At 42.9% G+C, this 16,291-nt stretch overlaps 1 protein-coding gene across 1 annotated transcript in view; it reads left to right on the top strand.

The window, feature by feature from the left end:
- The window catches only part of LOC139746689 (FAD synthase-like), a 53,906-nt gene that overhangs the window by 19,923 nt on the left and 17,692 nt on the right, over nt 1–16,291 (top strand). Inside the window, exons 6-9 of the mRNA XM_071658131.1 lie at nt 270–415; nt 2,623–2,711; nt 6,639–6,777; nt 7,127–7,297. Of these exons, the coding sequence (XP_071514232.1) occupies nt 270–415; nt 2,623–2,711; nt 6,639–6,777; nt 7,127–7,297 (545 nt within the window). The remainder of the gene's footprint in view (nt 1–269; nt 416–2,622; nt 2,712–6,638; nt 6,778–7,126; nt 7,298–16,291) is intronic.

Below are 16,291 nucleotides of genomic sequence, written 5' to 3'. Positions count from 1 at the left end.
ACAGCGACAAAGCAAAAAAAAAAAAAAAACCTGTAGATTTGATTACTAAATCAGAATAATTCTTTAGAAAATTTGCCAAGGTGTGAGTAGACAACAGTTACAACAATGTAACTAATAATCCTGTTTTTCATTCTTGTTATTTGGTGAACTCAGAGGTGTGAAGCTCTTCAGAGTTTCTTTTGGCAAAAATTGGGCGCTAAATTATAACATCTCTCTTTATGCCTCCAATGGTTTCTTCCCTTCAATCTCATTATATTTTATATTTACAGAAACTGTTCCACAGACCAGGGATAGGATTCAGCAGTGGGGAAGTATACTTAACAGCAGATGAAGTAGAAGTTGCTTCAGCATTGAATGATACTGTAGCTCAGTACCCATCTGTGTCATTTGGTTCATACCCAAAGTTATTTCACAGGTTGGTGTTTACTCATGTTTTTATTGCTTAATCTTTAGCAAGTATGGAAACATTTGTTTTCACTTAGTCACCTCTTTTGCTCGGAATAAGTTAGTATGTACAGATTGGGGTTTGAATTTGAATGGTGAAAACTTGAAGGAAGTGGAATGTTTTATATACCTGAGAGTGGATGTGGTGAAGGTTCTGGGAGCATTGAGGAATGGAAAGGGAGGCCACTGTCTGGAAGGGTGAAAATGGGTATATTTGAAGATACAGTAGTCCCGACAGTGTTGTATGTATACAAGTTATATGGAAGAGGGTGAATGTGTTGGAAATGAAATTTTTGAAGTATGTGTGTTGTAAGGGATCATAGAGCAAGTAATGATAGAGTAAGAGATAAGTGTTGTTATAAGAAGGGTATGGTTGGGAGAGCTGAACAAGTTGTGCTGAAATGGGTTGGACAAATGAGAAGAATGAATGAGGAGAGGTTGAGAAAGAGGATATATGTGTCAGATGTGGTGGGGACTAGGAGAAAGAGGAGGCCAAATTTGAGATGGAAGGATGGAGTGAATATCTTATTGAGTACCTGGAGCCTGAACTTGCAGTGGGGTGAAAGACATGCAAAGAATAGAGTGAATTGGAGTGATATGGTATACAGGGGGTGATGTGCTGTTGGTGGACTGAACTAGGGCACATGAAGCAGCCAGGGTAAACTGTGGAAAGGTCTATGGGTCCTGGTTGTAGATAGGGGGCAGTATGTTAAGTAAAGTATACAAAAGGTGCATAGAGTGAAACAAACAATAATTAGATTGGAAATTGTTTTTTATATCCATAGGGGATAGGTTAGGAATGTTATAGGCTGGTAAATAATGATAGATGATGCTTTTTTCCATAATTGTAAGTTGTTTCCGACATCAGCAGGGTAGCACCAAGGACATATGAAAAATGGTCTCATTTGCCCTCATACACTCTTTGGCTTTCATGTATATTTTACTGAAACCAGAGATTTCCATCCACAGCCAAACCCCATGGACCTTTCCCTGGTTTCCTCTGACCTCTTTATATGCACTAGCTTTGCTCATTGATAGCACATATCTTCAGGTTTACCACATCGCTCCAGTTCTCTCTATCCCATGCATGCTTCACATCCACCTGTATATTCATGCTTTGATAACTCAAAGCATCTTTCACTCTATTTGTCTCATCCTTGGTTTCTCCCTCCTCCATTTTCCCTCCTCTTCTGACACATAGATCATCTAAGTCAGTCTCTACCAACACTATAAGTCCAAACCATTTCACTGCACTGTGTTCACCTCTCTTTGATATGCTCTGCTTACTACCACAGCTCTCTCTCACCCATTATTCCTTAACCAGTCGGCCCTCCTCACACCATATATTGTCCTCAGACACTTCATTTCCAATACATCTATCATCTTCCATATTCATCAATTTAGAGCCCTTGACTAGCATCCATTTAGTGCAGGTGAGACTACTATATCTTGAAGCATACCCATCTTTACCCTGACAGACAATTACCTCTCCTTTACCATGCTTATCATTCCTCCTAAGGCCATGTCTCCATGTGCCACACTATGATTTATTTCAGCTCCCCTAGTTTCATACACTACTAAGTCTGCTGTCATATATTTCTCTGTTCAGCCTCACAGTCACACCAGCATCCCTCTCCCCTGCTAAGCCTGTTAATCACAATTTTGTTTACATTAACTCAACTTCTTTTCACACACTTTCTGATACTCAGACACCACCTGTGTAGTTTCTGACTTGAGCATGGCACCAAAGCCTTGAGCTTAATTTCATTCAGAGCTAAAACTTCTATGCTCTTCTTCTCAAACATATTACATATCTCTCTCTCTCCTTGTCATTCTGGTTATGTATAGCCACATTTAGACACCCTTACCTGAGGCTTTCAGGGCGATGAGCCATTTTTGCTTAGTTCCATCTGTTTCCACATTTAGAAATTGAAAATACAAGAGGGTTTCCAGCCCCCACTTACATACCACTTATTCTTTTACAACACAGGAAATACGGGGGTAGTATTACTTCTTCCCATTCTCAGGGATGCATTATGTATATTTTCTTAAAACATGAAGTCTTATTAGAGGCTTAGGCCCTGTAGAAGGAAGTTTTTACCTTCAGTGACTATTTTTTGCAGAGTTCTAATAAAAGTGGAATCTGCAAAATAATTTATGTACCCTTTTTCCTTTCAGCTACTATAAAACTAAAATCACTTTGGAATCCCTAAGTGCTGATGTCTTAGTTTCAGCAGAGGAATATCTGAGGAGCAAGCTTCCTAAAGGTAATTTAAAGAACACTGTTTTCATGTTTTCCGATAACTTTTAATATCATACCATTTTGAATTTTCTTTCTTTTCCTTCGTAGTGAGTTTATTTGATGTGCTACTTAGTGTTATTTTTTCTACAGCTTTCTCTTAGTGCAAAATTTTAGTCAGTATTCTTATGTACCTCCATAAATTTTTCAGTTTACTCATGCAGTGGTTTTGATTGCCCATTTTCATGGCTGTCTCTACTTTTACCCAGCTACTGTCCTGAAACTACTCATTTTGTTGTAATTCTTTCTGTGGAAGGTAAGCTGCTAGAAGCAATGAGAAGTTTTTATCAAGGGTATAAGGCATGTATACGAGTAGGAAAAGATGAGAATGATTGGTTTCCAATGAAGGTTGATCTGTGGCTTGGGTATGTGAAGTCCCCATGGTTGTTTATTTTATGGATGGCATGGTTAGGGAGGTAAATGCAAGAGTTTTGGACAGAGGGGTGAGTATGCGGTTTGTTAAGGATGAGAGGGCCTGGGAAGTGAGTCAGTTGTTGCTCACCGATGATACAGCTTTGGTGGCTGATTCAAGTGAGAAACTGCAGAAGTTGGTGACAGAGTTTGGAAAAGTGTGTAAAAGAAGAAGGTTGAGAGTAAATTTGAATAAGAGCAAGGTTATTAGGTTCAGCAGGGTTGAGGGACAAGTTGTATGGGATGTAAGTTTGAATGGAGAAAGATTAGAGGAAGTGTGGTGTTTTAGATATCTGGAAGTGGACTTAGTAGTGAATGAAACCATGGAAATGGAATTGAGTCATAGGGTGGGGGAAGGGGCAAAGGTTCTTGGAGTTATGGAGAATGTGTAGAAAGAGAGAACGTTATCTCGGAGAGTGAAAATAGGTATGTTTGAATGAATAGCGGTTCCAACAATATTATATGGTTGTGAGGCATGGGCTATAGATAGAAATGAAATGTTTGAGGACCATGTGTGGTATGAGGTGGTTTGATTGAGTAAGTAACGAAAGGGTATGAGAGATTCGTGGTAGTAAAAAGGGTGTGGTTGAGAGAGCAGAAGTAGGTGTATTGAAATGGTTTGGACATATAGAGAGAATAAGTGAGGAAAGGTTGACAAAGAGGCTATATGTGTCAGAGGTGGAGGAAACAAGGAGAATTGGGATATATATTTATATTACTTTATTCTACTTAGTTGCTGTCTGCCACATTAGTGAGGTAGCGCAAGGAAACAGACGAAAGAATGGCCCAACCCAACCACATACACATGTATATACATAAACGCCCACACACGCACATATACATACTTATATATTTCAACATAAATATACATTTTTTTTTCATACTATTTGCCATTTTCCACATTAGTGAGGTAGTGTTAAGAACAGAGGACTGAGCTTTTAAGGGAATTTTCTCTTGGAAAATTAACAATGAGAGTGGAGGATTTCCAGCTCCCCGCTTCCTCCCCTTTCAGTTGCCTTCTACGACATGCCAGGAATACATTGGAAGTATTCTTTCTCCCCTGTCCCCAGGGATTATACATATACATACACAGACATTTACATATATGCACATGTACATATCCATACTTGCTGCCTTCATCCACTCCTGTCGCCACACATGAAATGGCACCTCCCTACCCCCGTGCGTGCACGAGGTAGCGCTAGGAAAAGGCAACAATGGTCACATTTATTCACACTCAGTCTGTTGCTGTCATGTGTAATGCACTGAAACCACAGCTCCTTTTCCACATCCAGGCCCCACACAGTTTACCCGAGACACTTCACATGCCCTGGTTCAATCCATTGACAGCATATTGATCCCAGTATACCACATTGTTCCAATTCACTCTATTCCTTGCACACCTTTCACCATCTTGTATGTTCAGGCCCCGATCGCTCAAAATCTTTTTCACTTAATCCTTCCACTTCCAATTTGGTCTCCCATTTTCTCCTTACTCCCTCCACCTCTGACATATATATATCCTCTTTTGTCAATCTTTCCTTAATCATTCTCTCCATATATATATATATATCTATATATATATATATGGATGGGGTTGTTTATGGATGGGGTTGTTAGGGAGGTGAATGCAAGAGTTTTGGAAAGAGGGGCAAGTATGAAGTCTGTTGGGGATGAGAGAGCTTGGGAAGTGAGTCAGTTGTTGTTCGCTGATGATACAGCGCTGGTGGCTGATTCATGTGAGAAACTGCAGAAGCTGGTGACTGAGTTTGGTAAAGTGTGTGAAAGAAGAAAGTTAAGAGTAAATGTGAATAAGAGCAAGGTTATTAGGTACAGTAGGGTTGAGGGTCAAGTCAATTGGGAGGTAAATTTGAATGGAGAAAAACTGGAGGAAGTAAAGTGTTTTAGATATCTGGGAGTGGATCTGGCAGCGGATGGAACCATGGAAGCGGAAGTGGATCATAGGGTGGGGGAGGGGGCGAAAATCCTGGGAGCCTTGAAGAATGTGTGGAAGTCGAGAACATTATCTCGGAAAGCAAAAATGGGTATGTTTGAAGGAATAGTGGTTCCAACAATGTTGTGTGGTTGCGAGGTGTGGGCTATGGATAGAGTTGTGCGCAGGAGGATGGATGTGCTGGAAATGAGATGTTTAAGGACAATGTGTGGTGTGAGGTGGTTTGATCGAGTAAGTAACGTAAGGGTAAGAGAGATGTGTGGAAATAAAAAGAGCGTGGTTGAGAGAGCAGAAGAGGGTGTTTTGAAATGGTTTGGGCACATGGAGAGACTGAGTGAGGAAAGATTGACCAAGAGGATATATGTGTCGGAGGTGGAGGGAACGAGGAGAAGTGGGAGACCAAATTGGAGGTGGAAAGATGGAGTGAAAAAGATTTTGTGTGATCGGGGCCTGAACATGCAGGGGGGGGGGGGTGAAAGGAGGGCAAGGAATAGAGTGAATTGGATCGATGTGGTATACCGGGGTTGACGTGCCATCAGTGGATTGAATCAGGGCATGTGAAGCGTCTGGGGTAAACCATGGAAAGCTGTGTAGGTATGTATATTTGTGTGTGTGGACGTATGTATATACATGTGTATGGGGGTGGGTTGGGCCATTTCTTTTGTCTGTTTCCTTGCGCTACCTTGCAAACGCGGGAGACAGCAACAAAGCAAAAAAAAAAAAAAATATATATGGAAATAAAAAGAGCTTGGTTGAGAGAGCAGAAGAGGGTGTTTTGAAATGGTTTGGGCACATGGAGAGAATGAGTGAGGAAAGATTGACCAAGAGGATATATGTGTCGGAGGTGGAGAGAACGAGGAGAAGTGGGAGACCAAATTGGAGGTGGAAAGATGGAGTGAAAAAGATTTTGAGTGATCGGGGCCTGAACATGCAGGAGGGTGAAAGGCGGGCAAGGAATAGAGTGAATTGGATCGATGTGGTATACCGGGGTTGACGTGCTGTCAGTGGATTGAATCAGGGCATGTGAAGCGTCTGGGGTAAACCATGGAAAGTTGTGTGGGGCCTGGATGTGGAAAGGGAGCTGTGGTTTCTGGCATTATTGCATGACAGCTAGAGACTGAGTGTGAACGAATGGGGCCTTTGTTGTCTTTTCCTAGCGCTACGTCGCACACATGAGGGGGAAGGGGGTTGTTATTTCATGTGTGGCGGGTTGGCGATGGGAATGAATAAAGGCAGACAGTATGAATTATGTACATGTGTATATATGTATATATCTGTGTGTGTATATATATGTATACGTTGAGATGTATAGGTATCTATATTTGTGTGTGTGGATGTGTATGTATATACATGTGTATGTGGGTGGGTTGGGCCATTCTTTCTTCTGTTTCCTTGTGCTACCTCGCTAACTCGGGAGACAGCAACAAAGCAAAATAAATGTAAATGAATATATATATTGCTAAAGCTATAACAGCAGTTGTCCAGATTACTATTTTGTATACTAATATTTTTGATTGATGTTTGGTTTAGGAGTTGTTGTAGACTACGTTGATGACACAGTCACCTCTCCATGGGAGCACATTGACAGACTTTTGTCATCATCACCTTCTTTAAAGACTCCTGTACAAGAAGCCCTAGATATCCTTAAGCAGTGTTTTGAACAGTATAGGTAAAGTATCAAGTCTGTATTTTTCTCTGGTGTTGGGATGTTTGCAGATGTTTGATTATGCAATACAGCTTTAGATATTTCAGTTTTTCAGTTGTTATTGATTGAAATTTATTCAGAAGATCATTACATGGTATTTATGGTGTGAGAGGAAAACCACTTAATGCAGTGCGAGTTCCTATAAGGAGAGTAAGGAATATGTATACTGATCTACTTGACATGTCTTAATTTATTTCCTGACAATTACTTAATGCTTAGAAGGCTTTTACACATTACTAAATTTCTCATCTGTATTCATACAAAATCCATTGTTCATTGTATGAATAAACTGTTGAATATGTTTTTCTTTTAGTGCTGAGGAAATCTGTGTTTGTTACAATGGTGGCAAGGACTGTTTAGCTGTACTTCACTTGACTTATGCCATGATGCAGCGGCACTTCTCTACCAAACTCCAAGCTGTCTACATTACAGAAGACAATGCGTTTCCTCAGGTCACAGAATTTGTTCAACAGTCTATAAACAGGTAATATTCAGCTCTGCTAAATGATTTTTATGATTATAATGAGCACCTTAATGCTTTAACTGTGGGAGAGATGGGAGGGTAGGGCACATATTTTTTTCTTATTATAATGAGTATCGTAACACTTTGACAATCAGAGGACTCCCTGGGACCCACACCCAAGGTGAACCCAGCAGCTGCCTTTGTTGCTAAGCCATGTATAAATGTCTGCAGTCAATTTGAATTGTGACATTATTGATGTTTATGAATTAGGTTTATTAGTTTTTCTTATCATAATGAGTATCGTAACCCTTTGACAATCAGAGGACTCCCTGGGGCCCACTCCCAAGGTGAACCCAGCAGCTGCCTTTGTTGCTAAGCCATGTATAAATGTCTGCAGTCAATTTGAATTGTGACATTATTGATGTTTATGAATTAGGTTTATTAATTTCTTGGTCAGAGAGATGGAGAATCCACTAATCTTGGGCCAGGAACTGGGGAATCCCCAAGTTTTGTGTCCCAACCCGGGGAAGCCTGAAATCTTGTCACCATGGGAATCTCCAGATTTTGATTCAGAACCTGGGGAATCTCTAAATCTTGTGACAGGTCATGGGGAATCCCCAAATATTTAATCAGAATTCCACTATTTTGTGTTAGAACCTGGGTAATCCCCAAATCTTGAGACAGACCTTAGGAAATCCCAAAGTTTGAGTCAGAACCCAGGGAATCCCAGAATCTTGGGAAAGGAAATGGGGGATGCCTAACTTTTGAGTCAGAACCCAGAGAATCCGCAAATTTTGAGTCAGAACACAGTGAATCCCCATAACTTGAGACAGGGCATGGAGAATCCCCAAATCTTGGGCCACAGCCCGAGGAATTCCCAAATCTTGTTACAGGATACAGGGAATCCCCAAATTTTGAGGATCGTAAAATTTTGATTAAGAACCCAGTTAATCCCCAAATTTTGAGACAAGACACAGGGATTCCCCAAATTTTGAGTTAGAACCCACAAAATCTCTAGATCTTGAGACAGGACATCGGGAATCTCCAAATTCTGGATCAGATCTCAGGAATCTTAAGATTTTGAGTTAAAACCTGGGTAATCCCCAAAACTTGAGACAGAGCTTTGGAAATCCCCAAATCTTATGTCAGAACCCAGGGAATCCCCAAATCTTGAGACAGACTGTGGAGAATCACCAAATTTTGAGTCAGAACCGGGGGAATCCTAAAATCTTGAAACAGTACAAGGATAATCAACAAATTTTTAGTCAAAAGCAAGGGGAACCCCCAATTTTGAGGCAGGACATGCTTTACCCCAAATTTTACGTCAGAAACTTTTGAATTCCTAAATCCTAGGACAGGACCCAGGGAATCCAAATTTTGAGTCAGAATCCGGGGAATCCCAAAATCTTGAGACATGATATGGGGAATCGAATTTTGAGTAGGAACCCAGGAAATCTTCAAATCTTAAGACATGAGACAGGGAATTCCCAAATTCTGAGTCAGAACCAGGGAAATCCTAAATCTTGAAACAGGACTCGGGGAATTTGCAGATATTGAGTCAAAAGTTGTGGAATCTCCAAATTCTGAGATAGGACACTGAGAATCACCAAATTTCAAGTCAGAACCCAGGAAATCTCCAAATCTTGTGACAGGATATGGGGATTCCCCAAATTTTGAAACAGAACTTGAGGATCCTAAAATACTGAGTTAGAACCTGGGTAATCCCCAAATCTTATGGTAGGACCCGGAGAATCTCCAAATTTTGATTCAACCTGGGGAATCTCCAAATGTTGTAATAGGACCCAGAGAATCTCCTAATTTTGATTCAGAACCAGGGTAATCCCCAAATCATGTGATAGGACCCAGAGAATCTCCAAATTTTGATTCAGAAGTTGGGTAATCTCCAAATCTTGTGATAGGACCAGATAATCTCCAAATTTTGATTCAGAACCCAGGGAATCTCCAAATCTTGTGATAGGATCTGGAGAATCTCCAAATTTTGATTCAGAACTCAGGTAATCTCCAAATCTTGTGATAAGACCTGAAGAATCTCCAAATTTTTATTCAGAAACCGTGTATTCCCCAAATCTTGTGACAGGATCCAGAAAATCTCCAAATTTTGATTCAGAACCCGGGCAATCTCCAAATCTTGTGATAGGATCCAGAAAATCTCCAAATTTTGATTCAGAACCCGGGTAATCTCCAAATCTTGTGATGGAATCCAGAAAATCTCCAAAGTTTGATTCAGAACTCGGGTAATCCTCAAATGTTGTGATAGGTCCCAGAGAATCTCCAAATGTTGATTCAGAACCCGGGTAATCCCCAAATCTTGTGATAATACCTAGAGAATCCAAATTTTGATTCAGAACCTGGGTAATCTCCAAATATGTGATAGGACCTGGAAAACCTTCAAATTTTTATTCAGAACCTGGGGAATCTCCAAATGTTTAATAGGACCCAAAGAATCTCCAAAATTTGATTCAGAACCTGGGGAATCTCCAAATCTTGTGATAGGACCTGGAGAGTCTCCAAATTTTGATTCAGAACCTGATGAATCTCCAAATCTTGTGATTGGACCTGGAAAATCTCTTAATTTTGATTCAGAACCTGGGTAATCTCCAAATTTGTGATAGGACCTGGAGAATCTCCAAATTTTGATTCAGAACTCGGGTAATTCCCAAATCTTGTGATAGGACCCAGAGAATCTCCAAATGTTGATTCAGAACCCAGATAATCCCCAAATCTTGTGACAGGACCCAGAGAATCTCCAAATTTTGATTCAAAACCCAGGTAATCCCCAAATCTTGTGATAGGACCCAGAGAATCCAAATTTTGATTCAATTCAGAACCCGGGTAATCTCCAAATATGTGATAGGACCCGGAGAATCTTCAAACTTTGATTCAGAACCTGGGGAATCTCCAAATGTTTAATAGGACCCACAGAATCTCCAAATTTTTGTTCAGAACCCGGTGAATCTCCAAATCTTGTGATAGAACCCAGAGAATCTCCAAATTTTGATTCAGAACCCGATGAATCTCCAAATCTTGTGATAGGACCCGGAGAATCTCCAAATTTTGATCCAGAAACTGGAAAATCTCCAAATTTTGATGGAGTGCGGAGAATCTCCAAATTTTGATTCAGAGCCCGGGTAATCTCCAAATCTTGTGATAGGAACCAGAGTATCTCCAAATTTTGATTCAGAACCTGGGTAATCTCCAAATCTTGTGATAGGACCTGGAGAATCTCCATATTTTAATTCAGAACCCAGATAGTCTCCAAATCTTGTGATAGGACCCGGAGAATCTCCAAACTTTGATTCAGAACCCAGGAATCTCCAAATCTTGTAATAGGACCCCGAGAATCTCCAAAATTTTATTCAGAACCCAGGGAATCTCCAAATATGTGATAGGACCTGGAGAATCTCCAAATATTGATTCAGAACCCAGGGAATCTCCAAATGTGATGGGACCTGGAGAATCTCCAAATTTTGATTCAGAACCCGGAGAATCTCCAAATCTTGAGACAGGACATTAGGAATCCCCAAATATTGTGACAGGACACTGAGAATCCCTAAATTTTGAGTAGGAACACAGGAAATCCCCCAAATTTGAGACAGGACTTGGATAATCCCCAAATTCTGAGTCAGAGCCTGGGAAATCCCTTAATCTTGAAACAGGACACGGAAAATCTGCAGATTTTGCATCAAAAGCTGTGGAAACTCCAAATCTTGAGGCAGAATTCACAGAGAATCTCCAGATATTGAGTGGGAGCCTTGTAGATCCCCAGATTTTGAGTGGGAACCTTGGGAATCTCCAAAATTTGTGACAGGACACAGGGAATACCCATGTTTTGAGTCAGGACCCTAATAATTTCCAAAGTTTGATTCAAAACTCAGGGAATCTCCAAATCTTGTGACAGAATCCACAGGTTTTGAATCATCTCAGGGATCCAAGAATTTTGAGTTAGGACCTGGCTAATCCCCAAATCTTGAGACAGGACACGAGGAATCCTTAAATTTTGAGTCAGAACCCAGGAATCCCAAATCTTCAAACAGGACATGAGGAATCCCCCAAATTTGTCAAAACCCAGGAATCCCCAAATTTTGTGACAGGACCGGGGAATCTCCCAAATTTTTAATCAGAACCCAAGGAGTCTCCAAATCTTGAGACAGGACATTGGGAATCCCTAGATATTCAGTCTGATCCCAGGGAACGCCCAAATCTTGAGACATGACTCAAAAAATCCCTAAATTCTGACTCAGAACCTAGGAAATCCCCAAATCTTAAAATTTGCAGATTCTCCAATCCTGTTTTAAGTCAAAAGCTGGGGAAACCCCAAATCTTGAGGAATCCCCAAAATGTATGTGTACCTGGGGAATCCACAAATATTGTGACAGGACCCAGGGAATCTCCAAATTGTTATCCAGAACCCGGGAATCTCCAAAACCTGAGACAGGATTTTGGGAATCCCTAAATATTGTCGTAACCCAGGAAATGCCCAGATCTTGAGATGTGGCATGAGGAATCCCCAAATTTTTAGTCAGAACCCGGGTAATCCCCAAATCTTGTGACAGGAAACTTGGAATCCCAACATTTGAGTCAGAACCTGGTAATCCTCAAGTCTTTAGATAGGAAACTGGGAATCCCCAAATTTTGAGTCAGAAGCCAGAGAACCCTCAAATATTGAGACAGAACATGGGGAATCAGCAAATTTTTAGTCACAACCCGGGGAAGTCCCAAATCCTGATACAGTCCACTGGGAATGCCCAAATTTTGAGTTGCAACCCAGAGAATATCTAAATCTTGAAACAGGACACTGAGAGTACCCAAATTTTGAGTCAGAACCTGGAGAATCCCCAAATCGTGAGACATCACAAGGAATTCCCAGATTTTGAGACAGGACCGTGGGAATCGCCAAACATTGAGTCAGAACCCTGGGAATACCCAAATGTTGAGACATGAGACAAGGAATCTCCATGTTTTAGGTAGGAACACTGTACTTTTTTTTTTTTATTGATTGATGATACTTAACCGCCGTCTCCCGCGTTAGCAAGGTAGCGCAAGGAAACAGTCGAGGAATGGCCCAACCCACCCACATACACATATATATATATACATAAATGCCCATACACGCTCACATACATACATTTACATTTCACTGCATACACACATATATATACACAGACATATACATATATACACATGTACACATTCATACTCGCTGCCTTCATTCATTCTTGTTGCCACCCCGCCACACATCAAATTTTGATTCAGAATTCGCCATATTTTTAAATCTCGACACAGGAAACATGGCATCCCCAAATTTTGAGTCAGAACCTATGGAATCTCCAAATCTAGTGACATGACTCAGGGAATCCCCAAATATTTAATCATCTCGATAACTCTCAGTATTTAGGGATTCCCTGTTATCCTTGCTCCAGAGCTGGCAAATCCCCATGCCCTGGCTCAAAATATGGGAATTTCCAGTATCCTGGCTCAGTGTCTGGAGGCTTCCTTGTATCCTTGCTCCAGATCTTGGGCCAGCACCCTGGCTCAAGATCGGGGGATTCCCTGTATCCTGGCTCAGGATCTTGGGATTCCCCATGACCTAGCTTAAAATATGGGGATTCCCCACAGCCACTCTTGATATCTGGGGATCCCCCGTACTCTTGCTCCAAATCTGGGGATTCCTCTTATCCTGCTCAAAATCTGGTGATGCCCCGTACCCTGGCTCAAAATATGGGGGCTTCCTTGTATCCTGGCTTAAATTCTGGCAATTCCCTTTATCCTGGCACAACATGTGGGGATTCACTAATTCCTGACTCAAGATATGGGGATTCCCCATATCCTGGCTCAAAATGAGGCAATTCCCCGTGTCCTGGCTCATGACCTGGGGATTTCCCCATATCCTGGCTTAAGATCTAGGGATTGACCATGTCCTATAGCTCAAAATATGGGGATTCCCTAAAATATCCCTTGTGTCCTTGCTCCAAATCTGGGAATACCTCGTGTGCAGTCTGAAGATCTGGGGATTCCCCATCCCCTGGCTCCAGATCTGGGAATTCCTCGTATCATTGCTCCAGATCTGGGGATTCCCCGTATCCTTGCTCCAGATCTGGGCATTCCCCATATCCTTGCTCCAGATCAGGTGATTCTCTGTACCCTGGCTCACGTTGGGGATTTTTTTTGTACCCTGGCTCAAGACGATCTGGGGATTTTCCCATATTCTGGCTCAAGATCTGGCGATTCCTCATGTCCTGGCTCAAAATATCGGGATTTCCCGTGTCCTGTCTCAAGATCTGGGGATTCCCTGTGTTCTGCCTCAAAATATGGGGACTTCCTGTATCCCTGCTCAATATTTGGGGATTCCCCATATCCTTGCTCCAGATCTAGGGATTCCCCGTGTCCGGGCTCAAGATCTGGGGATTTCTCCGTATTCTGGCGTAAGATCTAGGGATTCTCTGGGTCCTGGCTCAAGATATGGGGATTCCCCTTGTCCTGGCCTAAGACTTGGGGATTCCCCATGTCTAGGACAAAGATCTAGGGATTCCCCGTCTCGTGGATCAAGATCTGGGGATTCCCCACATTCTGGCTTAAGATCTGGGGATTCCCCGTCTCGTGGCTTAAGATCTGGGGATTCCCCACATTCTGGCTTAAGATCTGGGGATTCCCCATATGCTGGCTTAAGATCTGGGGATTCCCCATATTCTGGCTTAAGATCTGGGGATTCCCCATATTCTGGCTTAAGATCTGGGGATTCCCAGTGTTTTGGCTCAAGATCGAGGGATTCACTGAGTCCTGGCTGAAGATATGGGGATTCCCCGTGTCCTGGTTTAAGATTTGAGGATTCCCCGTGTTTTGGTTTAAGATTTGGGAATTCCCCATATTCTGGCTTAAGATCTGGGGATTCCCCATATTCTGGCTTAAGATCCGGGGATTCCCCGTGTTTTGGCGTAAGATCTGGGGATTCCCCGGGTCCTGGCTTAAGATCTGGGGATTCCCCACATTGTGGCTTAAGATCTGGGGATTTCCCGTATCCTGGTTTAAGATCTGGGGATTCCCCGTGTTTTGGCTTAAGATCTGGGGATTCCCCGTGTTTTTTAGTAAGATCAGGGGATTCCCCGTGTTTGGGCTTAAGATCTGGGGATTCCCCGTGTTTTGGCTTAAGATCTGGGGATTCCCCGTGTTTTTGAGTAAGATCAGGGGATTCCCCGTGTTTTGGCTTAAGATCTGGGGATTCCCCGTGTTTTGGCTTAAGATCTGGGGATTCCCCGTGTTTTGACTTAAGATCTGGGGATTCCCCGTGTTTTGGCGTAAGATCTGGGGATTCCCCATCTTCTGGTTTAAGATCTGGGGATTCCCCGTGTTTTGGCTTAAGATTTGGGGATTCCCCGTGTTTTGGCTTAAGATCTGGGGATTCCCCGTGTTTTGACTTAAGATCTGGGGATTCCCCGTGTTTTGGCGTAAGATCTGGGGATTCCCCACATTGTGGCTTAAGATCTGGGGATTTCCCGTATCCTGGTTTAAGATCTGGGGATTCCCCGTGTTTTGGCTTAAGATCTGGGGATTCCCCGTGTTTTTTAGTAAGATCAGGGGATTCCCCGTGTTTGGGCTTAAGATCTGGGGATTCCCCGTGTTTTGGCTTAAGATCTGGGGATTCCCCGTGTTTTTGAGTAAGATCAGGGGATTCCCCGTGTTTTGGCTTAAGATCTGGGGATTCCCCGTGTTTTGGCTTAAGATCTGGGGATTCCCCGTGTTTTGACTTAAGATCTGGGGATTCCCCGTGTTTTGGCGTAAGATCTGGGGATTCCCCATCTTCTGGTTTAAGATCTGGGGATTCCCCGTGTTTTGGCTTAAGATCTGGGGATTCCCCATATTCTGGCTTAAGATCTGGGGATTCCCCACTTCCCTGGCTAAGATCTGGGGATTCCCCACATTCTGGCTTAAGATCTGGGGATTCCCCACATTCTGGCTAAAGATCTGGGGATTCCCCGCTTCCCTCGCTGAAGATCTGGGGATTCCCCGTGTTTTGGCTTAAGATCTGGGGATTCCCCATATTCTGGCTTAAGATCTGGGGATTCCCACGTTTTGGCTAAAGATCTGGGGATTCCCCGCATTCTGGCTGAAGATCTGGGGATTCCCCGTGTTTTGGCTTAAGATCTGGGATTCCCCATTCTGGCTGTAAGATCTGGGGATTCCCCGCTTCCCTCGGTGAAGATCCGGGGATTCCCCGTGTTTTGGCGTAAGATATGGGGATTCCCCGTGTTTTGGCGTAAGATCTGGGGATTCCCCATATTCTGGCTTAAGATCTGGGGATTCCCCCATTCCCTCGGCTTTAAGATCCTGGGGAATCCCCCGTTTGGCTAAGATCTGGGGATTCCCCGGCTTCCCTCGCTGAAGATCCTGGGGATTCCCCCGTGTTTTGGCTTAAGATCTGGGGGATTCCCCACATTCTGGCTTAAGATCTGGGATTCCCCGTTTCCACTCGCGAATAGCCGGGGATTCCCCTGTTTTGGCGTAAGATCTGGGATTCCCCATATTCTGGCTTAAGATCTGGGGATTCCCCGCTTCCCTCGCTGAAGATCCGGGGATTCCCCGTGTTTTGGCTGAAGATCTGGGGATTCCCCACATTCGGTCTAAGATCTGGGATTCCCCACATTCTGGTTTAAGATCCTGGGTATTCCCCAATTTCTGTTAAGATACTGGGTATTCCTCACATTCTGGTTTAAGAATCTGGGATTCCCCACATTCTGGGCTCAAGATCTGGGGATACCCCATATTCTGGCTTAAGATCTGGGATTCCCCACATTCTGGCTTAAGATCTGGGATTCCCCGTTCCTGCTAAGATCGGGATTCCCCGTTTTGGCTAAGATCTGGGATTCCCCGTGTATTCTGGCTTAAGATCTGGGGATTCCCCATATTCTGGCTTAAGATCTGGGGATTCCCCAATTGGCTAAGATCTGGGGATCCCGCACATTCTTGGCTAAGATCTGGGGATTCCCCAATTTCTGGCTA

The sequence above is a fragment of the Panulirus ornatus genome, chromosome 66 (genome assembly GCF_036320965.1).
Source record: "Panulirus ornatus isolate Po-2019 chromosome 66, ASM3632096v1, whole genome shotgun sequence".
NCBI classification, from domain to species: domain Eukaryota; kingdom Metazoa; phylum Arthropoda; class Malacostraca; order Decapoda; family Palinuridae; genus Panulirus; species Panulirus ornatus.
The sequence above is the reverse complement of the archived record's forward strand: the minus strand, read 5'-3'. Positions and strand labels throughout refer to the sequence as shown.